This window comes from Lacerta agilis, chromosome 3 (genome assembly GCF_009819535.1).
Source record: "Lacerta agilis isolate rLacAgi1 chromosome 3, rLacAgi1.pri, whole genome shotgun sequence".
NCBI lineage: Eukaryota > Metazoa > Chordata > Lepidosauria > Squamata > Lacertidae > Lacerta > Lacerta agilis.
In genome coordinates, this window is record NC_046314.1 from 10,628,242 (window position 1) to 10,654,458 (window position 26,217).

The following is a 26,217-nucleotide window of genomic DNA, read 5'->3' on the forward strand; positions in this document are numbered from 1 at the left end:
ATTCCCTTTCATCATTTCTTGAATCCCAACAGCATGCCACCAAACAGGTACCGTATTTTCCGGTGTATAAGACGACTGGGCATATAAGACGACCCCCAACTTTTCCAGTTAAAATATATAGTTTGAGATATACTCGACCGCAGATTCTCCACCCGGCGTATAAGATGACCCCTGACTTTTGAGAAGATTTTCCTGGATTAAAAAGTAGTCTTATACGCCAGAATATACAGTAGCTTTCTTCACATTTGGGAGAAGCAGACTATCCAAAAGATGTTCTCCAGGGCATAGCAAGTTGACGGAAAAAGTTTCTCTTTAGGACAATCTCAGCAGAGTCAGAAATTGGTGAGCAATCTCCGCACTGTGAGAGATTCAACTGAATTGTTGCATATGCAAAACAAAGTCTACTTGTGCAACAGGACTTCCCCAGCACCCCACCTGTGCTCCCTAAATCTGCTCTGGAGGGTAGGTGGGAAGCCCAGGACAGGTTTAGGGGACTCGTGAGGGGAGGAGAGGGGAGAAAAAAATCCCATTGTGCAAGTGGACCTCGTTCCCCATGTGCATTACCCCACTTAGCACTTAAGCTGAATTCCACCCCATGGAAAGAACATTTATTTCAGTAGAATAGTTGCAACCATACGAGAGATGGGCTGTGATTGCAGGGGAGCCAGAGTGTGTTCCCATATTGCAGGGATAGCCAAAATGGAACCCCCAAGATGTTGCTGGACTACAGCTCCCATCAACCCCAACTATCATGACCGATGGACAGGGATAATGGGAGTCATTGTCCAACACCCAGATCCCTCAGTTGGTTAGAGCATGGTGCTGATCCAGTCAAGGCTGCAGGTTTGATCCCCATATGACAAAGGTTTTCAACATTTTTGAGTCCAGGGCTCCCCTGACCACCTACAGGTGAAACCCGAAAAATTAGAATATCGCGGAAAGGTTAATTTCTTTCAGTAATTCAACTTAAAAGTTACAGGTAGGTAGCCGTGTTGGTCTGCCATAGTCAAAACAAAACAAAATAAAAAATTCCTTCCAGTAGCACCTTAGAGACCAACTAAGTTTGTTCTCTAAGTTTGGTATCTGAAGAAGTGTGCATGCCCACAAAAGCTCACACCAAGAACAAACTTAGTTGGTCTCTAAGGTGCTACTGGAAGGAATTTTTTATTTTGTTTTGTTTCAACTTATAAGGTAAAACTAATATATGAGATAGACTCATGACATTCAAAGCGAGATATGTCAAAGCCTTTATTTGTTATAATTGTGATGATTATGGCGTACACCTGATGAGAACCCCAAATTAGCAATTTCAACTTTGGGGTTTTCATCAGCCGTACACCATAATCATCACAATTATAACAAACAAAGGCTTGACATATCTCGCTTTGCGTGTCATGAGTCTATCTCATATATTAAACTCCGGTAGCTAATGAAAACAATTGCTTACATGAATGGACTTTCCCATGATATTCTAATTTTTCGAGTTTCACCTGTACATTCTTTCTGCGGCAGCCCTGTGGGGCTCAGGAGCCCAGTTACGTCACCCCTTGCCTGCAGAGCTGCCAACTTCTCACCCTTTCTCAAACAACCTCCCTTGCGGTGTGTTCCCTCGGCCTCCTCTCCCCTCTCCTTGGATTTCCTCCTCACACTGTCCATTCCCAACAGCAAGGGCTGGAGGACTGCTTACTCTGAGGCTGCCTCAGCTCCTGGCAACCTGCACCCTCTGACCAGCCTCAAAGGCACCATTCGCCTGGGGAGTTTGTAGCCAGGGCTGCTGCAACAAACAGCTGTGCATGCCTTTGGGAGGCAGAGATGTGAGAGGGCATCAGAGGAGGGAGGGAAGGAAAGAAGGACAGAGGCCAGTGTTGCCTGTGGCACCCATGACCATCATTCAAGGCACCCCAGGGTTGAAAACCACTGCCGTAAGGGACAGCTGCATATCCCTAAATTGCAGGAGGCTGGAAGAGATGGTCCTCAGTTTCTCTTCCAGCTCTATGAGTCTATCACTTCTGGAGGGTTTCCTGTGTTGTCCACACCTGCCCTATTGGATGTAGCTTGAGAAATGCTTAGCGACAAGTCCCAGGCGCCACCTCCTTCTCTAGCCCACCCAAGTTTCTCAACTTTGACCTCTACAGGCATGCGTGTGCATGGTATACCAGAATATTCTCTGCTTTCCCCCCTTCCAGAGTGACTTCAAGGTTAGAAAGGGCCGCCTCCACTTCATCCGTTTCTGCTTCGGTTGTGAAAACCTGCGACCCCGATGACAGTGTCAACTTGCTGATGTGGTACTACAGGAAAGATAAGAAGATAAAGACAGAGAGTTGAGCAAGAGGAGGTACGTTGGCTTCACACCCAGGAGGGATTTGTTGTGAACTGGCAACAAAATCTTATGAAACTGTCCTTTTAATAAAATGTATGCATTACATATGAATGCAAATGAATGTTTTGTTAGCCCCAAAATGGACAACCAACTTAAGATGATGGAATATGCTCAGCTTGCAGATGTAACAGTGATGGCGAACCTTTTAGAGACCGAGTGCCCAAACTGCAACCCCAAACCCACTTACTTATCACAAAGTGCCAACACGGCAATTTAACCTGTATATCTCATTTTTTCTCTGTGTTTCACATTTCTTCTTTATGACTGCTGTTGTAATAAATAATCCTTCATAAAAGTTATTGCATTACATTCTTCATTAAATCATCTTTCCATTGATAGATAATTTTATGGTATAACTCAGTGCCTTTTTTTCTAAAAAAAAAATGTTTAGGGGGGGGGAATGAATACAGTTCAAATTGGGAAAAATAAATATAGTGAATTTCTTCTCCTGCTAAATTCACAAAATGTTTAGGGGTATGCGTCCCCACAGAATAAAAACACTGGTATTACTCCAAAACAAAGTGGTATTACGAGCCATCAAAGCTCGGAAATACATTTTTTTTTCCAGAAGGTTCCACAATTTTGGCCACTAGTGTACACTGGAGGGCTATACTAAGAGCCACCCGCTCCCAATTTTTAATATGAGGTAATAATGATTGTCTGCATTCGCACATACAAATATAAATAAATAAATAAACCCAGCCAGATGGGCGGGGTATAAATTATTATTATTATTATTATTATTATTATTAGTTGGCTTTCTTCGGCTGCTATTTGATCACAGCCTTCACGGAATGAATTTCTCTGTTGGCTTCCATAGAAAAGCTCAGCGAACATATAAACCCAGCAGCCCCTTCTCAGGTTGCTGTTTTTATATGCTTACTGACCTGGGAGTTAAGCCCTGCTGAACTCAGGGCAGCTTACTCCCGAGTAGGAAAAAGACTGGCTGCAGAGACCTCCTCTCCTCCCCCTACAGCCCTGCTGGGGCGACGGCACACAGTGGCCACAGAGAGGGCTCCGAGTGTGCCATAGGTTTGCCAACACTGATATAGAATAAGAGAACAAGAAGAACATATGTTTAAGGAAGATTGGAAAATGTTTATTGAATATATGGGAGGGGGGGAATTGTGTACGCTTGAAAACGTGGGCAGCATTAAGATAAATCCAACAGTGCAAATAAGTTTTGATGGATGTAATAATGGAATACTGAATGGTTTAGTTTATATAAAATATGCAGGGATTTATGTTATGCAAAGTGAACCATGGAAAGAGAAGAAGGGAAGTCACTGATATTTTAAGGTTGTCTAAATGAATGTTCTAAAATGTAAAACAGAAAATGTAATAAGTTATACAAAAGAAATGAAAAAATGAAAAATATGTATGCATTAGATTTGTCCCATTTTTGGACCAGCTCCCAGAAAGACTTACTAACAACAGCCAAGCACAACAAGAGACTGGAGACTCCTGTTTAATCGGAGTCTCCCGTTTTAATCACTGTGTTTTAATGGGAACTTTGTACATTTATACCCCACCTGTCCTCTAAGGAGCTGAAGATGGCATACTCAATTCTGTCCCCTTTCCAATTTATCCTCACAACAACCCTGAGAGGTAGGCTGAGAGACAGTGACTGGCCCAAGGTCACCCAGTGAGCTCTATGGCCGAATGGGGCATTGAACCCTCGTCTCCCAGGTCCTGGGACATCACTCTAACCACTATGCCACACCAGCTCTGTTTCATTGCATATTTTGACCATGGGCCTTAATATTTTAACATTTCAAGCAGACAGTTTTATTGTGCATTTTAACAATGAACGCGGAGCCTGCAGAAATCACTTTCTGGGAATCTGTTGCAGGGACTAGCAGGACAGCTGCCTGCTTGATTCCACTCTGCCTGCGCCTTTGAAAGCAAAGGGGAAAAAGTACAGAAACACTCTTCTCTCATCTGAAATAAACTGATACCTGCGGCACTCCTCCTGAAATGACCAGTCTCTTGGAAACGGCAAGCATATAACAATGCTTTGAAAGGGATGGTCCTGTTTGCATTTTGTGTGGTTAGATTTGTTCTACCAAAGTGTAGCTTAGCAGTTGCCGCCGTTAAAGTCAATTATTTACATGGGTCTCAACGGAGCTTGAAAGAGCCAACCCGTTAATCACTGCAGAGAGAGGCGGGGTTGGAGCAGGAAAAGGAAAGGGAACCAGTCTGAGCTCGGTTCATTGTGTTCGTGTCCTGGCAGGTGTTTGCCTGCCGCAGATGGGGAAACTGGTTTGTCAACTTGAGGATCAAGTACGTACCTGCAGCGCAGCAAATATGAAGGTTTCTTCCTCCGTGCAGTCTATCTCTTCCAGCAGAATGGCCCAGCGGGCTTGTTCGTAGAGCTGGTTGATTCGCACCGCGTCGTACTGCCAGGAGAAGACAAACAGGGCCATGTTGTTGTCAGAGGCGGCCAACATTTTGAGTGAGCCTGTCATTATGTACAGCTAAATACAAAAAAAGATACCCCTGCGTTGCAAACTACAAGCAGGATATGAAAAAAGGCAACACGTGGACCAAATAATGTAGGGCAAAATGTTTCCTTATAATGTCAAATAATATGCAGCAAAATTTCTTTAATGTCAAATAATATGCAGTGAAGACAGCATTCCGGGTAAGTGCACTGTTTCGGTGTAATCTTCTTCAGTTCATAACATGTAACCACTACTTATGGCTATGAGCACTACTCCACGCAAGGAGCATGTATATTAAGTTATGAACTGAAGAAGATTACACCGAAACAGTGTACCTATCCGGAATGCTGTCTTCACTGCATATTATTTGACATTATAAAGAAACACTTTGCCCTACATTATTTGGTCCACACGTTGCCTTTTTTTCATATCCTAATCCATTATGTACAGCTAAGCAGTGCGACACACAAACACACAATGCCTCAACCCTGTGCACTTCTAATAGGAAGCAAGCCTGAGACAGACAGAGATAGTTGGCAGGAGAGAGAAAACGTTAAAAGGTAAGTGGAAACCTTTAACTGAATTCATGAATAGGTAGAACATTAACGTTGATGGGACCTACGTTGGCTCCCAGTATGTTTCCGAGCACAATTCAGAGCGTTGGTGCTGACCTTTAAAGTCCGAAACGGCCTCAGCCCAGTATACCTGAAGGAGCGTCTCCACCCACATCGTTCAGCCCGGACACCGAGGTCCAGCTCTGAGGGCCTCTGTGGTGGTTCCCTCCCTGTGTTTTTAATATTCTGTTGGGAGCCACCCAGAGTGGCTGGGGAAACACAGCCAGATGGGTGCGGTATAAATAATAAATTTTATTCTTATTCTTAAAGCCGAATGGTGTGTTGTGTTTGAGTTCCGGACCCGAGGTTCTCCACCTCTGATGAGAGCCCTCCAACTGCGCATTTGAGAGTTGCTTTCATCTTTCTTTGCACAGGAGAAAAAAAAAATCAAGCATTATCCTTCCCAAAGGTACGTGGAAGCACAGCTTGGCTTTGGTCAGGATATAAGAAGAAGAAGAGTTTGGATTTGATATCCTGCTTTTCACTACCCGAAGGAGTCTCAAAGCGGCTAACATTCTCCTTTCCCTTCCTCCCCCACAACAAACACTCTGTGAGGTGAGTGGGGCTGAGAGGCTTCAGAGAAGTGTGACTAGCCCAAGGTCACCCAGCAGTTGCATGTGGAGGAGTGGAGACACGAACCCGGTTCCCCAGATTACGAGTCTACCGCTCTTAACCACTGCACCACACTGGCTCTCAATAAGTAATAAATTATGATCAAACAATAATAATAATAATAATAATAATAATAATAATAATAATAATAATAATAATAATAGCAGTTTTTCTACATGGTAAATTTGTAGTGTGTTATAGTTACTGCATTGTGATGTTTATAATGCTGGTATTTATAGTTGTGGGAGACAGAAATGTATTATATAGATGGTGGAATTCAACGGAGCGCTGTGGAAATTGTTTGGAAACCATCTCCCTTCTCCTCTCCAGGATGTTCTGCAGTTCTCTGAACTCTCCAGAGCGGATTTGGGGCAGGTGCCTGGGTGGGTGCTAGTGGGAGTCAATGCACTGGCTTCCGCTAGTGGAATGAGTTAGCTGAATCCAGTGTACGGGCAGAGTTGGCAAGTGGCACGAGGAGGGGTGGCAGCCCCTAGTTCTTCTATATTTATGTAGATATGCATTTGCTACATGAGCCGCGGATGGCCCAAACTCAGAGAACAAACAGGAAACCTAGTAAGAGCCAGTGTGGTGTAGTGGTTAAGAGCGGTAGACTCGTTATCTGGTGAACCGGGTTCGCTTCCCCGCTCCTCCACATGCAGCTGCTGGGTGACCTTGGGCTAGTCACACTTCTCTGAAGTCTCTCAGCCCCACTCACCTCACAGAGTGTTTGTTGTGGGGGAGGAAGGGAAAGGAGAATGTTAGCCACTTTGAGACTAATTCGGGTGGTGATAAAGCGGGATATCAAATCCAAACTCTTCTTCTTCTAAGAACCTCGCGGCTGCTCTTTATCCAACATGCCCCAAGTCACGGCAGATCGTGAAGGGAAGCGGCTCTTAAAGAGTTACTTACTTTTGCATTCAGATCAAAGAAAGAATAGTACTTGAAGCGTAACAAAAGCTGGTCGTCCTCCTGGATGCCTTGTTCCATAAGTGACCGAGAGGAATCTAACCACCTGAAAGAGGACGGGACACAAAGGAACAGAGCAGGAAGGAACCTGTTAATTTGCAAGGCGTCTGGGGAGCATATATAACCATGCAATCAGGGCTTCAGGTGTTGTCTCCCAGACCTACCTGGAGATCCCACGGTTTAAATCAAGAACTTTTGGCTGTATCACTGATTTTCAGCCTCCCTCCCCCCCCCCCCCCCCGTAAAAAAACCAACAACCCATAATACTGTAAGCTGCCTTCAGTCCCTGCCAGGAAAAATGGCAAGGTATAAATAAAGATATATTAATAATAAGCCCACGCAAGGACAACACACACTCATCTTGGCTTGTCCAAACTGGCTAATCCCGATACCCAGTGGAGTATCTCTTACCCAGAATTCAGCTTTGCTTTGTCGACCAGAGTCCGAGGCTGGTACATTTTGGCAAGCGATTCCGGTGTGCAGTTAGAAGGGCTGAAGGCAAGGTTGTTCCAGCTCTGCTTGGCCAGAGGGCTGTCACCAAACCAGGCAACTGCAGAAGAGACAGGTGTCCCACTGACAGGATCGTAGGTGGGAGTCATGGTTTTGCTATAGAAGCCAGGGCTTGCTGAAATAGAGGAGATGAACAATTCAGTCTACAACAGCACAGCCAGTATCAAAACAAGGAAAGTGGCTTTTCCTAAATCCTGGCTCAGAAGTGACATTCCGGCGCAATGGGGCATCTATAAAACAGGTATAGAGAATTCCGCTCTCTCCAGGTGATGCTGGACTCCCAACTCCCATCAGCTCAAAGCAGCATGGCCAATGGTTGGGGATCATGGGAGTTGTAGTGACATCTGGAGGGATGCAGGTTTGTCCCATCCCTGATGGGAGCTGTTCATGACACAGGAAATTGAAGAAACCAAAGTTTTTTTTAAGGCTAAGAGCATACTGTGGTGAAGGAACGAGGAACGAGCTAGGTGCTCCCAGTTACTGACTGCATGTCTCTACAGGTCTACTCAAAAGCAAGACCTATTTATTTCCATGGGGCTTACCCTCATGTAAAGGGGTACAGAATGGCAGCCTTAATGCCATTTTTAAAAAGGCTGTTTTGGGGTAGTCGGAGCAGGCGACTTTCAGGTGCCCGGTACCCCAGTTGTCCCAAGGACCAAATCTGCATCAGGCAGAGCCTTGCTTTCCTGAGAAAGGCACTTCGCGATTCATCTAGTTAGAGCAACAGCTCCCATGCGACTGTGGTTCATTAACCAAGACTGCAAACTGTGTCTCAAGCAGACCTTCTTTCCAGGTCCCTTCAGTGAACCTACTTGGCTCCTCTTGATAGCTTTCTAGGATATGTGGCTTCTAAGGCAAGAGATCAGTGACACAAACCAGAAGACATTGGTGGGGAGAAGAGGAGCCCATTCCACCAAGGAAAACTCATTCCCTTTGATAGCCAATCTATCATACTACAACTGTCCCTTCTTCAGCAGGCTAATCCTGAGGGGATCTGGTGAGAGACTGAAATGGGAGGAACAAACTAGAGCGGAGTCAACATTTCTCAGAAAACATTTTTCTGATAAACTTCCTGAGATTTTCCTTTGTCTCGTCCCCCACCCAAGTAAAATAATCTCCCATTATTTTCTACCACTTTTTGCTTGGTTTTTGTGTTTTGCTTCCTTCGGTGGCCACTATTTCCAACCCTTCCAATAGCCCAGAAAGATGCTAGGCCTGAGGCACTGGGGTGGATTCAAAATGGCGGACACTTTGCCAACAGCAGCAGAATAAACAAAGCCAAACTTGGTGACGAAGGCTGCCAATGGTGAGCCCCAACCCCTGGGAAACTGTTGAAGAGTTTCCCATCTCCCTGGAGAAACAGGTCATAGCCACACCTCTTCCCCCAAAAGAATCCTGACAGCTGTAGTTTACCCCTCACATCACAGCACCCTTAACACACTACAGTTCTCAGAATTCTTTGGGGGAAGCCATGTGTTTTAAATAACAAGGTGTGGATGTAGCCTTGGTATCTCCTCCAATTTCTCTGCCCACGGAGGGGAGAATTTCAAGAGGCCATTTTGTGCACGGCTCCAGAGTTAACCTCCCACAGACAGATTGTTATCCCACCAACTTCTCTCTCCATTTTCTCCTTGTTCAGCAGACTGAAAGATGCTCAAGGCCTTCACTGCTGTCACCCAGCACAGCTAACGAGATTTGTTACTGTGGAGACCATTGATTCCCTCCAGATTGTATTGATGCCTTTTTGGACTTGGGTACCAGTTTTATGGGCGTCACAATGCAGATGGTGAAGAATGGTTTTGCCCTTCTTCACCATAAAAAGTTTGAAAAACCACCCAGAGATGGAAAGAAGAAAAAGTCCCTACCAGAGAGGAATGGCAAACTAAACTGTCAGACTATGTTGAGATGGCAAAACTGACCGGGAAACTCAAGAGACCAAGAAGACAAGAAATTCAAGAAAGAATGGGGAAAGTTTATAATTTATTTAGGAGACCACCATAAGCAGATGAAAACATTAGCAGGATTTTAATCTCACTTGTAATGCCACAAATACTATGGACAATATGGATGGTTATAAAACATAGATTATGAAATAATATGCAGTCGGAAATGTTGACAATAGGACCCATAGAGGGGTTGGGGGTTGAGTCTTGAGATTTATTTTACGGATATGTACTTGGGATGGTAACTAATTTACTTTTGTAAAATCAATTTTACGGATATGTATTTGGGATTGTAACTAATTTACTTTTTTAAAATCAATTTTACGGATATGTATTTGGGATTGTAACTAATTTACTTTTGTAAAATCAAATAAAAAATTATTTCAAAAGCTAAAAAAAAAAGTTTGAAAAACTAATTTAGCCTTTGGTACAACCCCCATAATGCTCACCCTCTACCGAAAGTAAGCCTTCCTATGAACTCAACACGTATTCCTTCCCTCTCTTCCCTGTGTCGCTTGTGACAAATTTAAAGATCGCAAGCTCCTTAGGACAGGGACCTCTTTTATTGTTGCTGCTCTGTGAAACACTACACAAACCGATGGCACCAAATAAGTAAGTAAATAAATAAACAAACAGTAGTGTCTGTTGGGTTATTTACCTGGCAATGCCAAACTCACAGGAGAGTTGTTCAGATTTAAAATATCTTCTATGACTGGTTCTTTATCTTTCTCTTTTCTCTTTTTCTTTTTTGCGTCTTCCGATGGTCTCAGTAGAGAAAGTTCTTCTGGCCGTCTGATACCTGGGACGGAGTTTCGGAAGGTAAAAACGGAAACATCTTTGATGAGAACAGGCTGAAAAGGCTTCCCTCATTTGTGCTTCCTGAGCTTTGACAAATTTGGTTTAGCTCTTGCAGCCTTGCCTATGCTTACAATATTTCATTTGCAACCCTCCCTGGACCAATTTATTATACCAAAGGGCAGCACATAAATGCTATGTTTCTTTCCCTCAAATTTTCTATATAAATAAAAGTTATTTTTAGGGGAGGGGGAAACCTTGGAAATGAACAAAAATAAAATAAAAATGAACCTGACTACCTACGAGCTGGCAATTCAAACAAGAAATATTGTGTGTTATTTTTCTTTCCTTTTCCCAATGTATGGGAACATTCCCCTTGCTTGCTTGACCAAGGTGCAGGGATGAGAACTACAGGGCTGCATCTCTGTTGGGAATGACGCTCTCTCGGAGACGGCGAACTCCAAGACCCCTGACCGACTCCCAGGAGGCCCCTCTGGAATGGCATGTCCCTTCACTCACAGAGTGCCTATCTACGACCCTTCTCTTATGAGAAGAGCACACAAGTCTTCTAGCATCACGCAGCAAGAAGAAGGAAACATTCGTAGATCTAAACTACGTTTATTTACATTCTATATATAAAGAATCCATTTCGGTGTCTGTGTTCTCCAAGCTCTGGCAGAGCAAGTAACAAACTGCGACACAACAGAAATGAAACTAAATTACAATAACACTCTTAGGGGAAGAGATAAGACAGTCTACCGTTCCCACACTCAGACACTCATGTGATTTATACTAATCACAATAGTCCTGCTGAAGCAGCAGAGGCTACACAAAAATCCTAATATACTCCCCCATTTTTAGGTAACCAATGCTGCGTAAGCAAGGGCAGCATTAAGTGACATAAACGAACAGTTGTTATACACATAGTATACCCCTGTTGTACCAGTTCCACTCTTGGAACTACATGCAACTGGATCGACCAGTTCATACCTCTGGTTACCTTTCTCTGCCTATGTAGAACAAACATGGTCTGATGTGTATGATTAACCCTATTTTATTTCTTCAGTTAACTCAAGCAATAGAACTAACTGCTGATATTGTAGCAGAAATACTGCAGTGTTCTGAAAACAAAATCAATTGTATTAAGTGCTTCCTGCTTTTCCTTCTTCTTTAATTACGGTCTTATAGCAAAACCATGCTCTTATTCTGTGAATTTGGTCACACATATTCTCCTGCAGGCTGAACTAATTTATCTGCTCCATAACTGCTATTTGTGGTTAGGAAGACTGAAGAGCCAAAATTCCAGTTGAGCAATATCTGGGGCTTTCATCAGAGTAATTGTGACACTCAAGACAGGTTTACACTCATGCGCTAGGAATTTAGATAGTGAATTGCACAGCTGTTAATATGGCTCGGGGTGACAAATTCCATCCCTAGGGAGCGTGCACATTAATTCACATGCCACGGGAGATGCGAACGATATGCACTGCGGTCGTTCCAAAATTCATGGCCTTAAAACAGCCTTATTGGGTTGAGGCAACAACCTCAAGCTGCCGCGTCGATGCAAACGCCATTAACTCTGTGGTATTTGTACCAGTAGGAAGATGGTGTGTTATCGCTACCATTTTGACGGTTTCAGAACCACTACTTCTCATCTCTCTCTAAAGATTGATCAATAATTTTATTGCAATGGTGCATTCCATTTTTCTTTGTAAAAACGAATCCAAAGTTTCTCACGGGGAGGGGTTTGAAGTGTAAAGGGAGGGGGGTTGATTACCGTATTTTTAGCTCCATAGGGCACACCGGACCATAGGGCGCACCTCGTTTTTAGAGGAGGAAACAAGAATTTTTTTTTCTGGTTTTCCTCCTCTAAAAGCCCTGTTTTTTTGAGGATCAGTTCAAAGTGTTGCATCTTTTCTTGCAAAAGGAAAAGCCCTGTTTTTTTGAGGATCAGCTCAAAGTTTTGCAGCTTTTTTGTAAAGGGGGAAAAGCAAAGCTTCTTTTGCAAAGGGGGAAAAGCCCCATTTTTATGGGGTTCAACTCACATTTCTGCAGCTTCTTAAGGAAAGGGAGCCGTTTCTACAGTTTCCAGACAGATAATCTAATCAGCCAGTCACATGTCGCTGGGGAAACAAACAACCTCCCTCTGCAGCACATTCAACAATAGAGGCCTGGGCAAGGGGGCGGGGCCGAAAGGGAGCCAGGGACTCTTATCTCTCTCCCTATCTCTTGCTGATTAGCTGCTGAGCGGGGTCCTTTCAACACCCCCTTTTCTCTTTGTAAAAAAAAAAAAGTCTGTTTTTGGCCCCTGGGCAATTTGGCTCTAGGGACTACCATTCGCTCCATAAGAAGCACAGATATTTCCCCTTACTTTTTAGGAGGAAAAAAGTGCGTCTTATGGAACAAAAAATACAGTAAGTATGGGGGAAGGATAGTTGGCAATGGGGTTGACAAGTAGGTGGGGCAGCAAAGCAAGCAGGGGCAGAAACCCTAGTGTGTGTCTAATATTCATCTCTGCTTCACATTAACTAAGGTATATATTTGAGATTTTTTTCTGGATATAATAGGTCCCTAATGTTTAGTCTATATCCTCTTTCTTTTTTGAGAGAAAATGTTTCTATTCTTTCTTTCTTTCTTTGTTAGAATAACTTTTTATTATTATTACGCTTTTACATCAAGTTTAAGATACATAAAAATAAAACACAGAGAACAATATTCATAACAAATGAAACGAACAAGTGTGGGACAATCAAATGTTAAATCAACAACAACAATGTGCTTCCGTATCTGTGCCAAATATAGTCCATAATCTTCTGAGAGTTGTGGGAGGGTGAAGAATGCCCTCAGACTTAAGTTTCATGCTCGATAAATTTATGCCATACGGCTTAAAATTTATCTGCTTCCGGAACATTTCTTTGAGCCTTTACTTGAAAGGTAAGGTTTTCCATCAGAGCAATTTGCCACATTTCCTTATACAGTATTCTTTTCCCATTTGTTCAAGTGCAGGTAATGCTAAGTTAGTTATATAATGCATCTTTCCATATTACTAATTGTGTTAGCAACACATATTCAGGTCACCAAATAGAACTACTGTACCCAGAGTCTTGGAGAGTCCACACTTACCAAGGGTCCTGCAGATGTCTCCAACTACCTTGAACACCACAGACGAGAAGCTAACGTTCAGCCTCACCGTTTTCATGCTCGGCAGACGAAGGCGCAACATTTTGTGCTGAATAGTGAACAACAGCTTGGCATCTGCCTGCACCCCATATTTATCCAGTGTCCAGTGAGTTTTTAGAAGCCAGCACTGCTTCTGCTCCCACCAAAGGGCATAGTCTGACCAGTCCTGCGACACTCCTGGGAAAAACAACAAAGCCAAGCACAAGTATTAACAACTTGTTAAAGGTTATTGGTCAGGGATGATGGAAGTTGTAGTCCGAGAACATTTTTAGGGCTGCGGGTTCCCCATCCCTGAGTTCAAAGAACAGGTACCATCATAAGCCTTCTTATGTAAACACTAATCCACCTGGCTCTACTTTGAACCTAGGCTGGTGAGCCGGACCCTATTTCCCCCAATTCTCCAAGTTTGATTGATGGGTGCGGCTGTCCATCTGTCCATCCCATGTCACCATGACCTCAAGTGACCTCTTTTCACCCCATGTGGGGCATGAAACTTGAAAGCCCCAACAAACAGATGAAAGCCTAATTTGAGCCTTTGGTTGTTGCTCTTGTTAATCAACGAAAGCCAGAATTTCTTGACCGTCTACTGCAAGTCATCCAAGCATTACTATGAATTATATTTATTTGTCGCTTGCTACAAATACCGGTAGAGTTCTCTCTCTCTCTCTCTCTCTCTCTCTCTCTCTCTCTCTCTCTCTCTCTCAGAGTGGCTTACAATTTAAAAGCAAAACAAAATTACAATACAAAATTAGAATGCAGCAAAAGATAAAGCATTGGGAAGGACTCAGTCATTCTGTCAGTGCAAACATTTCTCCTTGTCACACAAAATACTCTCCCCTCTTCTTCCCATGCACACCATTCTGGGGGTTCTCCTGACCCCCACCCCCAGCCAATTTTGGGGGGAGCGGGAGCCCTGTTACACTAATGGGATTTCTTGCACTAACTCCCACTAGTGCAACTACTTGGTGGAATCCAGCCTTTTATTAACAAATAGTGTCCATCCTGCAATGGCTTAAATAGGACACATCCTACCCTGCCCCCCAAAACATGAACACCAATGAAGAGTATTGGACAGTGACACTTGAAGAAACTGCCCATATAAGGAAATAAACCAAAATGTTTTGCCTTGGTGCATAATATACAGAAAAGTATATATCTTTGAACTCACTGATTTGTTCCACAAGCTTAAGCATCACTCCTCCAATGTGGAGATCTCCTGATACTTGGAGGGTGCTTTCCTTTTGGTCCCCTCCGCACTGGTGATCAATAGCAACGATGAGCTCCCAGGAACTAGAACCATATTCATTCGACGAAGTCATATTGCTACTGAAAATCCCAGAGGCTCAAGAATGGAAGAAAAGTCAACATCTGTTCAGAAAGAAAGGAGGGGGGGGGGGAAAGAGAGGTATTATTTTTTCTTGCACAGTGTTGGTGCTGACCTTTAAAGCCCTAAACGGCCTTGGTCCTGTATACCTGAAGGAGCATCTCCACCTCCATCGTTCAGCCCGGACACTGAGATCCAGTGCCGAGGGCCTTCTGGCGGTTCCCTCATTGCGAGAAGTAAGGTTACAGGGAACCAGGCAGAGGGCCTTCTCGGTAGTGGCGCCAGCCCTGTGGAACGCCCTTCTATCAGAGGTCAAGGAAATAAGCAGCTATCCTATTTTTGAAAGACATCTGAAGGCAGCCCTGTTTAGGGAAGTTTTTAATATTTAATGATGTATTGTTTTTAACACTCGATTGGGAGCCGCCCAGAGTGGCTGGGGAAGCTCAGCCAGATGGGTGGGGTACAAATAATAAATTATTATTATTATTATTAATTATTATTATACCTGGCTGTAAGGCCACTTCACCTGGTTTAGGACCAAGGTGACTAAAGCCAGATCACCGCGTTCACTGCTGATGTGATGAATGAAGCTTTTGCAATGCCATTTGACCTCTAGAATTTCACATGGGGCACATGCATAAGAAATACGTCACAGCTTGGTGACAGTTTCTACCGGCATTCCCCTCTTATATGGTGAATATCACAGGTTTTCCCCACCCCACCCCAATATTGGGGCATACTCTTAAAAAACGTTCCACGATGAGGAATCATACATTGTTCTACAGTGTGTTTTACGTGCGGCTTCTCAGGTGCCTTCACGTTGCGCCTAAGAGCTTCCTGATTGACAACTACAGAAAACAGGATGCCAGGCCAGATTAGTGTGCCCCGTCACTCTTCTGATGCTCTGAGTTTATGCTACAATTGAAGTTGTGGTCCCATTGTCTTCTCAACAAGTTCCTTTACTTAGCAGAGTTTACATTCCCCTTTTAAACGCACAGCGGATAGCTGGTTGAAGGCTTATATAAGCCTCTCACTATTGGGTTCCTGGTAAGTTCCCATATGTCCCTCTTAAAAGAATAAACACACCGCAATCTTGTTTAAAGTCAATGAAATAAGTTTACTCACATCACCAGTTCACAGTTGGATCCCTGAAGGCAGACTTATTTATAAAGTATATACATGTGGATCTATCCCATATGGGGATAATTTCAGTATCCTCTGTTGGCTGAAAGCCAACAGAGCATTTCTAGTTAAAAAGCTGCTCCAACAATGGAGGAAGTAAAAAAGAGAGTGTGTGGCAGCATGCTTTGTCCTTTTGTTACCTGGACAGGTAAGCTTACACCCACCTCTAGTCACATGCAAAGGAAGTATGCTCCAGCCCAGAAGACAAGGAAGTTTCGACTGGCTGGACCAAACATCCCCTTGCATGTCCACTGTAGGAAAACAAGGAATGTTGTATTTGGCTGCTACTTATGTATCACATCCCACACTATATTGTTTCTCCATTGATCCGTCCTGCCAATTGGTTGGAAAGAGTTCTGGCACCCCACATCCAAAATAACTACTGATGCTCTTAGTATGAGTTAAGATTCAACTGAATCTCAGTTTAGATACCACTTCCCTGCTCTAGGGAACCAAGGATAGATATCTTCTTATCTGGAGCTTTGTTTCTGAAAAGCACAGCTTAGTTCACAAAAGCTTGCGCTGCACCAAATTTAAACACAATGCTGAGCGTGTCAGGCTAAGACCAGGGAGACTCAGGTTCAAAGCCACACTCATCTGTGAACCTTTCCTCATAGGATCGTTGCAAGGATGAAATGAGGGCACCATGTACGCTGCCGTGAGCTCCTTAGTGGAGCGGGATCGATATATATAAAAAGCATAGCTGTCAAGTTTCGGATTTGAAAATAAGGGATCAGCAGTCTCACCTATCCCGGGGACAGTCACATGTCAGTGGTGGGCGGAGCCAGAAGCAAAAGTGGGCAGAGCAGCAATGTAAACTCCAAGTGGGCTCGAGCTCGGAGCGGAGCGGAGCAAAGAGGAGGGCAGCCATGTGCTCCGCGCGATGGAGCCCCATCGTCTTCTTGTCTGATCCCATCAAAACAGGACAGGAAGCAGCAGCTGCTCAAAGGCAGCCAGGCTCCGCCCACCAGCTAACCCTATTGGCCGGCTGAGGGGCTCGGCGGCAATGGATAGGGGCTGATGCAGGGGGAGGAATACACCCCCCTGTAAGCACGGGAAACGGCTCCCGCTTGCTTTGAGGGCTGAGGCTTTTCTCTCCAAGTAGGCGAGGTCTTCCCACCCAGTCCCTGGCCAGCAGGGGAGGAGCTGCTTCCATTAAAAACGGGAAATTTAAGGGAAATAAAAAATAAGGGAGAGCAGCTGGAAACTGCTTGAAATAAGGGAGAATCCTGTGGAAAACGGGATACTTGACAGCACTGATAATAAGCACAGAAATCACTTCCTATTTTATGGAGGGTTTTTTTCAGAATTACAATAAACAAAAGCATAAAATAGAAAGTCATACCCCCTCGCTTTCATTGCTCAATCTATAAAGGCGACAACTAAATCTGTCGGTCTTGGTTACAACTGAGGCATTATAATGATGGTTTCCCAGAAACTGGAGATATTCCCATGAATGTTCGGCTGGTGCCTTCATGATATGCCTTTAGGCTCCAGGCAAAAACATTCCTCTTCAACCGGGCCTTTGGCTGATTGACATCCAATGCCCTTTAAAAATGTGATGCAGGGGAGGGGTTCTTGGGTTGTTTTTGTTTTTATTACGTATTTTGTGTTTTTATATTGTGATTTTATGTTGTGAACTGCCCTGAGACCTGTGAGTATAGGGCGGTATGCAATTTTAATAAATTATTATTATTATTTCTGAATGATATTATATCCTTTAGCGCATTTGATAGTTTTCAATGGGGATGCCCTTTCTGGAGAGGTACACACATCCCATTCAATGCAATCCTTGGAATCTCCCCCCCCCCCACCAATAAACAGGAAGAACCACTAATTAAATTCCAAGGAGCTTCTATGAACTATTGTTTTCCTGAACTCTATGACCCAGCAACAACAAAAGAAAATCCTATGCTATCCATCAAACTCAATAAATATACCAGCTGTCTCTTGTTTTCAAGGTCTTGTTTTTTTTTCTTTAACACTCCCCCTCCCAATAGCTTATTCAAGACTTGAAAGTCCATTAAATCTGAAATCCTTTAAGGTGCTCCTGTGGTAGGAAATTTTGGTGCTGGAAACCATGTTTGTTAGAGCAATCATCCTTACATTTATGGCTGTACATATTATTTAATCTGCTTAGAAGACTCATTCATTCATTCATCATCATCATCATCTATTATATTTGCATACTACCCCTCATCTGAACATCCTAGAGAGGCTGACAACAGAAAAATACAAATTGAGAACACAAAAATACAGAATAAAACAAGAACAAACCTATAACCTTCCTTCCCACAAACACATTTAAAAAGCTATAGAATGTTAATCAGCTGAACACCTGGTTGAGGAGAAGCATTTTCACCTGGCACCTAAAGATATGTAATGAAGGCACCAGGTGAGTCACCACAAGCAGGGAGCCACCACAGGAAAGGCCCATTCTTGTGTTGTGGAGGAGACACACAAAGAAGGGCCTCAGAGATTGGCTGGTTCATGTGAGAAAGGCAGTCCTTGAAGTATATGGCCGTCCTGAGCTATTTAGGGCTTTATAGGTCAAAACCATCACTTTGAATTGGGCCCGGAAGCTAATTGGCAGCCAGTGGAGTCAGGCTAGGATCAGTGCGATAAGCTCAAACCCCAATGAGCAACCTGGCCATCAAATTCTTTACCAGCTAAAGTTTCTGAACTGTCTTCCGTGGTGAAGAAAAAGCTCTTCAAGCAGTGTACAAGCAATTATATATATATATTGCTAGCGCTGGCTTTAGGGCAGTGTGGGTTGTTCCCCTGCACAGGGCGCTGAGCCAAGGAGGCACATAACAACAACAACTACTACTACTACTACTACTACTACTATATATCAGTACCTACTGAGAAGATATGAAAAAAGGAACTGTGCCTAAAGGAATTATTGTGAAATAGGAAATATTTAGTGGTGGCACCAAATTTTGTCCTCGCTCAAGACATCGTATTGAAGACCAGCTCTGAGATATATACATGCCAATGAATAAATCTTCGAAGTAGAACAAATAATATGGACAGCATATCAGTGTGTGTGTGTGTGTGTGTGTGTGTAAGTATAACATGACCAAGGTATCCTCTGATATGCTATCCATATTATTTGTTCTACTTCGAAGATTTATTAATTTGCAAAGGAAAGAAAAAGCTCTTCCAGCAGTTTACAAGCACCTACCTGCATGTCTGTGGGAATATATGTATTTGTGTGCTCTTAATGTTGTACACCGTCCTGGGATCTTTTTATAAAGGTGGTATATAAATTGAATAAATTATACACACACACACACACACACACACACACACATATATATATGAGAAAGTTGGGAGGGTCTACTAACTTCTTTGGCTGGTAGGCCTAAGCGTTAAGAACTATCTTTAAGAAAGGACTCCATACTCTATTTTTTACTTTTTGTATCTGCTTTTGTTTTTTGTTTACATTAAGTTTTCTATAGCACGGAAAAAGCTTCAATAATAATCTTAACAGCAATACGTGTGCACGGCCTCCTCTAGTGCCTTCCTAAGGACTAGCAGACGTACCGCTGCAACTCCCGAGTCGCACGCTTCCCGCCCTCTGGAAGAAACCCGCGCGCTCCCCACTCCCCATGCCCCGGAGCAACCGCGCAGGTGTTCCCACTGACGGAGCTGCTCCGAATCGCAGGCTTCCCTTCCGTAAGCAGCCTGGGAAATCGCGAGCGCGCTGGCACCAGCCCCGGTCACCCTGGCTTCCCCAGATCCCCACCCGATAAGTCTTTGATGGTGCCCAAATCCACGCGCTACTCACTCGCTCCTTCCCAAGCCGGGCGCCGTCTCTGCTGCTGCTGCTGTTGCTGCCGCCGCGTCTCCCAGTCCCGGAGGAGCCGCTGGGTGCAGGTCCCGACAGCGCCAGGCGAGGAGGTGCCTCCCTCCTTCCCCGCCAGCCCCACCCTCCGAGGCGGCGGGGCCCCGAGGAGCCGGCGCAGATGCGCCGATGACCTGCGCTCTCGTCGAGCCGCGTGCGCAAAGACGCACTCCTGGCCCGGGCGCGAGATTCCTCAGTCTCCTCCCTGTCTGGCACCGGCAGGCAGGCAGGTAACAACAAGCGAGTGCGCCGGGCGGAGCTTCCTGCAGACGCCTCGGCGAAACGCGCGCGGTTCTTTCCCAGCGTCTGGCTGGAGCGAAGAGGAACGTCGTCGAAGCCAAAGAATGCGCCTCCTGCAGTTCTGTGCGCGCTGACTCCGAAGGAAACTGCACTGGGTTCAAGGAGTAGGTTTGTTGCTCCCCGGGAAGGATGTGCATGGTGGAAGCGTCGTGGTCTCCACTTCCCTATGTGCACGTGTTGCGCGCAAGAAGAGATCTTCTGTGGATCGGGCGCTAAGGACTCGTTTGGCTCAGTTTCCCATCTCAACAATGGCAAACTAGCAGAGGGAAACCCCCCAGAGCAGAGGTGCAAACTTGAATAAAATATTGGGGGGGGGGAGGTAAGCCCCTCCCTGCATAATCAATCACAAGATGCAAATCAGGGGGGGCTGGCCCCCTCAAATATTTTATTGGGGGCCCTGAAAGGAGCTCTGCATCTAAGAGTTGGCTCCTATGTCCCAAACACATACAGAATTATTTTTAAAAGTTATTCTTCTGTATTGTTTTTATTTTTGGCTAAACAGCACTGAAAATAAATACATCCTTCTGTCAAGTTCAAGAGCTGTGTTACTGCATTCATAGCAATGAGCCGCTGTGCAATTTCAATACATTCAGAACTTTCAAAATGTTTCCTACCAGACTAAAACCATACATTCTAAACTGAGGAAATGACATTGCCCATAAGGATACTAAGTATTTCTGCTTGTTCCAATGATGAAAACAAATGTCTACATAAAATATAAACATACCATTACTTAGAACCTATCATTTCAAATGCTTTCCAAATGTGTGCTGCCACAAGTTTTTGGTGTTCTAAATGAATCCTGATCAAACCAGAGGCACACTATTTCGACAAGAGTTGGTTCCCTTCTAATTTATGATATCAATGGTCCAATATGCTTAGCTAATGACTTCATATTCACATTCTAACTAAAAAAAAATTGAAAGAGTTTCAGTGATAGGTCTATGGGGAGCTCAGATGTATACAGCGATAAGTACAAATTCCAAAGTTCTGGTTGTTGCAACAAAAACAAATAGTTTTGTGGCATCTTAAAAACCCAGCAGGTTTATTGCGATACATAGGATTTCCTTATCCTGAGCTAAACAAATGAGCCGTCTGGCTCGGTATGATCTACATTAACTACCAGCATTCCTCAAGGGATTCAGGCAGGCCTCTCCCCCAGCTGTACCTGGCGATAAGGTAAAAAGAAAAGAAAAGGTAAAGGTAAGGTAAAGGACGGTTAAGTCCAGTCAAAGGTGACTGGGGTTGTGGTGCTCATCTCACTTTCAGGCCGAGGGAGCCGGCATTTGTCTGCAGACAGCTTTCCGGGTCATGTGGCCAGCAGGACTAAACCGCTTCTGGCGCAACAGAACACCGTGATGGAAACCAGAGTGCACAGAAACACTGTTTGCCTTCCCGCCGCAGTGATATCTATTTATCTACTTGCACTAGCATGCTTTCGAACTGCTAGATTGGCAGGAGCTGGGACAGAGCAACAGGAACTCACTCTGTCATGGGGATTTGAACCACCGACCTTCTGATCGGCAAGCCCAAGAAGCTCAGGGGTTTAGACCACAGCGCCACCTGCTCCCCTAGTACCTGGAGATACCAGGGATTGAGCCTGGGAACTTCTCTGCATGTCAGGAATGTATCATTCCACCGCTGAACTTTAGCTCTTTCCCGCTGCTAGCCAACTGTTGACAGACATAGCACACACTTATCTGGAGAAAAATAATATTAGTAACAATAACAACTGTTACATATACTCTAAAGGTAAAGGTAAAGGGACCCCTGACCATTAGGTCCAGTCGTGTCTGACTCTGGGGTTGCGGCGCTCATCTCGCTTTACTGGCTGAGGGAGCCGGCGTACAGCTTCCGGGTCATGTGGCCAGCATGACAAAGCCACTTCTGGCGAACCAGAGCAGCGCACGGAAACATCATTTACCTTCCCGCCGGAGTGGTCCCTATTTATATACTTGCACTTTGACGTGCTTTCGAACTGCTAGGTGGGCAGGAGCTGGGACTGAGCAACGGGAGCTCACCCCGTTGTGGGGATTCGAACCGCGGGCCTTCTGATCGGCAAGCCCTAGGCTCTGTGGTTTAACCCACAGCGCCACCCACATCCACTTACATATACTCTCTTCTCCCAGCCCCCTGGAGTCTTGCCACAAGTCAGTTAGTTAGAAATGTAAGGAAATTAAGAAAAGCTAATGGGTCACTTTTAAAAATGTGGGATTTTTGCAGCTGGGAAAGTGATGGGATGTGAAGAATGTGGGATGAACAAAGGATTAATAGGAAGACCTATAAACACCCTGCAAGCAGCTCAGGATGAATGTAGGATGAATTCTCCTTGTCATATATATTTTCCTGTAAACAAAACACAACAAATGCTCACTAAAGACCAGACACAGTAACTACCGTGTAAGCTTTGGGCAAACAAATCAGGATGGTTGCTGAGTAAACTAGTTGTCTTTGTTGTTGTTGTTCAGTAATGGACAACATTTTTCAAAACATCATGGATTGCGGGGTGAGGAAGAAGTTTGTTAGGGAGTCCAGGGAAATATTTGGGGCACTGGACATGAAGATTCCTATAGCTCAGATTATGGACACACTATACCTTTTAAGGACGTGGGTGGCACTGTGGGTTAAACCACAGAAGGTCGGTGGTTCGAATCCCCGCGATGGGGTGAGCGCCCGTTGCTCGGTCCCTGCTCCTGCCCACCTAGCAGTTCGAAAGCTCGTCCAAGTGCAAGTAGATAAATAGGGAAGGTAAACGGCGTTTCCGTGCACTGCTCTGGTTTGCCAGAAGTGGCTTAGTCATGCTGGCCACATGACCCGGAAGCTGTATGCCGGCTCCCTCGGCCAGTAAAGCGAGATGAGCGCCGCAACTCCAGAGTCGTTTGGAACTGGACCTAACGGTCAGGGGTCCTTTTAACTTTATACCTGTGAAACACATTCAAAGCTCATTTCCCACCCTCAAAGAATTCTGGGCACTGTAGTTTGTTAAGGTTTGGTGGGAATTGTAACTCTGTGAGGGTTAAACTACAGCGCCCAGAAGAGAAAGAAATGTGTTCTGGGTGTGCTTTAAAGGAATAGCGTATAAGCAGCCTGAAGACTACACTAGACTTAATGGCCTTGCTATGTAATTGCAAGCTCGTTGTGCCAACCCAACTCTATTGGTCCGAGAGGGCACAATCCTACTGCAGGCAGGCAGAAGCAACTTGAAGATAGGATTGCTCTGTTTAAGATCCCAACCCTCACGGTACGTATTTGTTAGAGAGGATTTCAGGGCAGAACAGGGCTAGTCCAAAATGTTTTGCTACCTGAAATGGAGCAGTATATGCCCCCCTCCCAATTGAAGTACAGAGTAGTCAGGCACGGGGCTTTTTTCAGCTAGAACTCACTGGATTTCGGGCACCTCTCAGGTGGATGCCATTGCCATTGTAAGAACAAGGGAGGTGTTCAATTCCAGCACCTCTTTTTCTAGAGAAAATAAAGCACTGGTCAAGCTGTTTTGGTACCCGAGAGACAAAGTCCCACAAGCACTGTCATTTAAAGGCTACTCAGTATCGATCCTGAGCAGATTCCAATGTATAGTTAGCAGAGTAAAACCATAAACACATTGCAGGATTCCCCAAAATAGACCAGCGGCAATTGTATTTCATCCAGCTGAGCTTTACCGCTACTGAAGGCAAAAATGAGCATAATGGTCACAAATCCAATACAGTTATGTTCCAAAGGCTGCGGGTTATGTTTCTTCGGGTTGCACTCACGCCAAACCCAGAAGTACCAGAACGGGTTCCTTCTGCATTTCGGCGCTTTGGCATGTGCAGAAGCGCTGAATCGCGACCCGTGTGCGCACAGAAGTGGCGCTGTGGGTTGCGAACGTGCCTCCAGCACGGATCATGTTCGCAACCCAAGCATCCACTGTACATTCAGGATTGGCACTGTCCATAAGAAATCCAGTTGCAGCAGACTTAACTTAAACTTACAACAACTTTTAACAAGACTAAAACTTAACACTAAGCATATAGAACACCACACCAGACAGAAAAGAGATAGAAAAAGAAACCCAGGCTCCTTCTGGCCCTACTATTACAGGTATAGTCAGCATGACGTTGACTGAAAGAGATAACAGAACCAGTTTAAACCAACTGTACTCAGCTTTCCAGAAGGAATAACCCAAACACCATGAAGCTTCTTTCACACAGAGAAGCGTCTAGAAGCTTCCTGAATCAAGTAGAATAGGAACGATATCTACACATCAGATCGATACTTTCTGTACTAAAAAATGCAAACTGACACTCCCCCTCCCCTTCTCTGGCAGCCAAATTACAATAACCATAAATTAAGCCATTACTTGCTACTCCAAGGTAGCCACTTTACTTTGTTAAATGGTAGCGCCATGTTGTGCCCTGACGTACAACACCACACAAGAAATGATCATATGGCAGGATAACCAATGAAAATCCAGAAATGTCTGCATGAAGTCACCAGTGAGTAAACATGAGATGTGTGCGGCTGGGTGGAATTCTTTCTCTGATTCAAAGGAGATCAGTAATACAAGCAAACGTATCACAACAATGTGGAGTTTCCTATGCAGTCTGGGTTAGTGATTCAGATCTTTGTCATGCTTCCAAACATGAATCCCCAAATCTGGGCCCGGTTAGATGGCAGTGGAATCATTATTCATACTCAGAAAGGTCTCTCGTTGATTCAACTTCCTGCAGACCTTCCTGTAATGTGTCATGGATTGATGGCAGTGGCAAATACAGGCGTTCTCTCTATGGATAGGAGTTCAATAGCGAACCAGAAGTGTATTGGAGAAGACTGGAAAACAATCTGTGAATTTTTTATAGGCCAGCCATCAGACTTGGTTGCCCCAGCCACTCTGGGCTACTTTCAACATACATCAAAACACAATAAAACATTCATCATTTTTTTTTTTTTAAAAAACAAACAGCTTCCCTATACAGGGCTGCCTTCAGATGTCTTCTAAAGATTATATAGTTACTTATCTCCTTGGCTAAGGGTGGGTGGGTGTCACATACGGTAACTCCATACCCTCCAACATTTCTCCAATGAAAATGGGGGTGCCCTCAGGAAAAGCGGGACATTCCAGGATCAAATCAGAAACAAGGATGGCTTATGTAAATCCAAGACTGTCCCCGGAAAAAGGACACTTGGAGGGTCTGCAAATCTAGGTTTGAACTGGCCAGGACACTGGGGCAGCAACATCCCTTTCCAGAAAGCATCTTATCACCTGTTGAGACGGGGCTGTGGGAGTGAGCAAAGGCCCAGCACCTTCCTTTCCCAGCAGTTCTAAAATCACACCAAAACTTTCCTCGTCTGAGTAACCCCAAACGTCAGTCAAGATACCTCTCCAGATTTGGATGCTCTCACCCGTGTTCTGCTTGGGGATTTTTAATGAAGATGTGTGCCAATGCAGTTTCACAACAGTCGGAGACAAATGTATTTCCCCTCCAAGGCAAGTGTTCAGCTATTTGTTTCTGAAGGTGTTTCTTGGCGCTGGGGAAGTCATGCACATAATCTCATGGAAGTTACATTGACTCAGAAGAACCTGTACAGGCAGCAAGGTTGCAACCTTATATACTGGGGAACTGTTGGCCCTCCAGATGTTGTTGGAGTAAAACTCCCATTGTGCCTGAAAACTGGTCATACTGACCAGGGCTGGGAATTGGTTTTACTGACAGGGATCTTCCCAAGATGTCCATTCCAAATTCTCAAAAATTTTACACCAGGGATGGGGGATCTGTGGCTCTCCAGATGTTGGACTCCATCAGCCGCTGCCAGTACCAGTGGTCAGAGATGATGGAGCTGCTGTCTACCAACATCTGGAGGGCCACAGGCTTCCCATCTGACTGGCAGAGGAGTTTATATCTCATAAATAACAACATTCTCATCACCATGTTTATTTACATCTTTAGGCACCAGGCAAAAACGTTCCTCTTTAGCCAGGCCTTTGGCTGTTTGACATACATGAGAGCCAGTGTGGTGTAGTGGTTAAGAGCGGTAGACTCGTAATCTGGGGAACCGGGTTCGTGTCTCCACTCCTTCACATGCAGCTGCTGGGTGACCTTGGGCTAGTCACACTTCTTTGAAGTCTCTCAGCCCCAC

General features: G+C 44.6%; 1 protein-coding gene across 3 annotated transcripts in view; it reads right to left on the reverse strand.

Annotated features, from left to right (window-relative positions):
• FERMT1 (fermitin family member 1) overlaps window positions 1-19,799 on the reverse strand; it is a 35,695-nt gene extending 15,896 nt beyond the window's left edge. Inside the window, exons 1-8 of one of the 3 annotated variants that reach the window (XM_033142837.1) lie at window positions 19,744-19,799; window positions 14,613-14,812; window positions 13,388-13,621; window positions 10,128-10,268; window positions 7,428-7,641; window positions 6,960-7,062; window positions 4,672-4,779; window positions 2,157-2,288 (exon numbers count right to left, since the gene is read on the reverse strand). In XM_033142837.1, coding sequence (XP_032998728.1) covers window positions 2,157-2,288; window positions 4,672-4,779; window positions 6,960-7,062; window positions 7,428-7,641; window positions 10,128-10,268; window positions 13,388-13,621; window positions 14,613-14,763 — 1,083 coding nt within the window. In that variant the 5' untranslated portion in view covers window positions 14,764-14,812; window positions 19,744-19,799. Of the gene's footprint in view, window positions 1-2,156; window positions 2,289-4,671; window positions 4,780-6,959; window positions 7,063-7,427; window positions 7,642-10,127; window positions 10,269-13,387; window positions 13,622-14,612; window positions 14,813-19,743 lie in introns of those variants that run through there. The other 2 variants (XM_033142838.1, XM_033142839.1) reach the window with 2 other exon arrangements.
• Window positions 19,800-26,217: the final 6,418 nt, after the last annotated feature.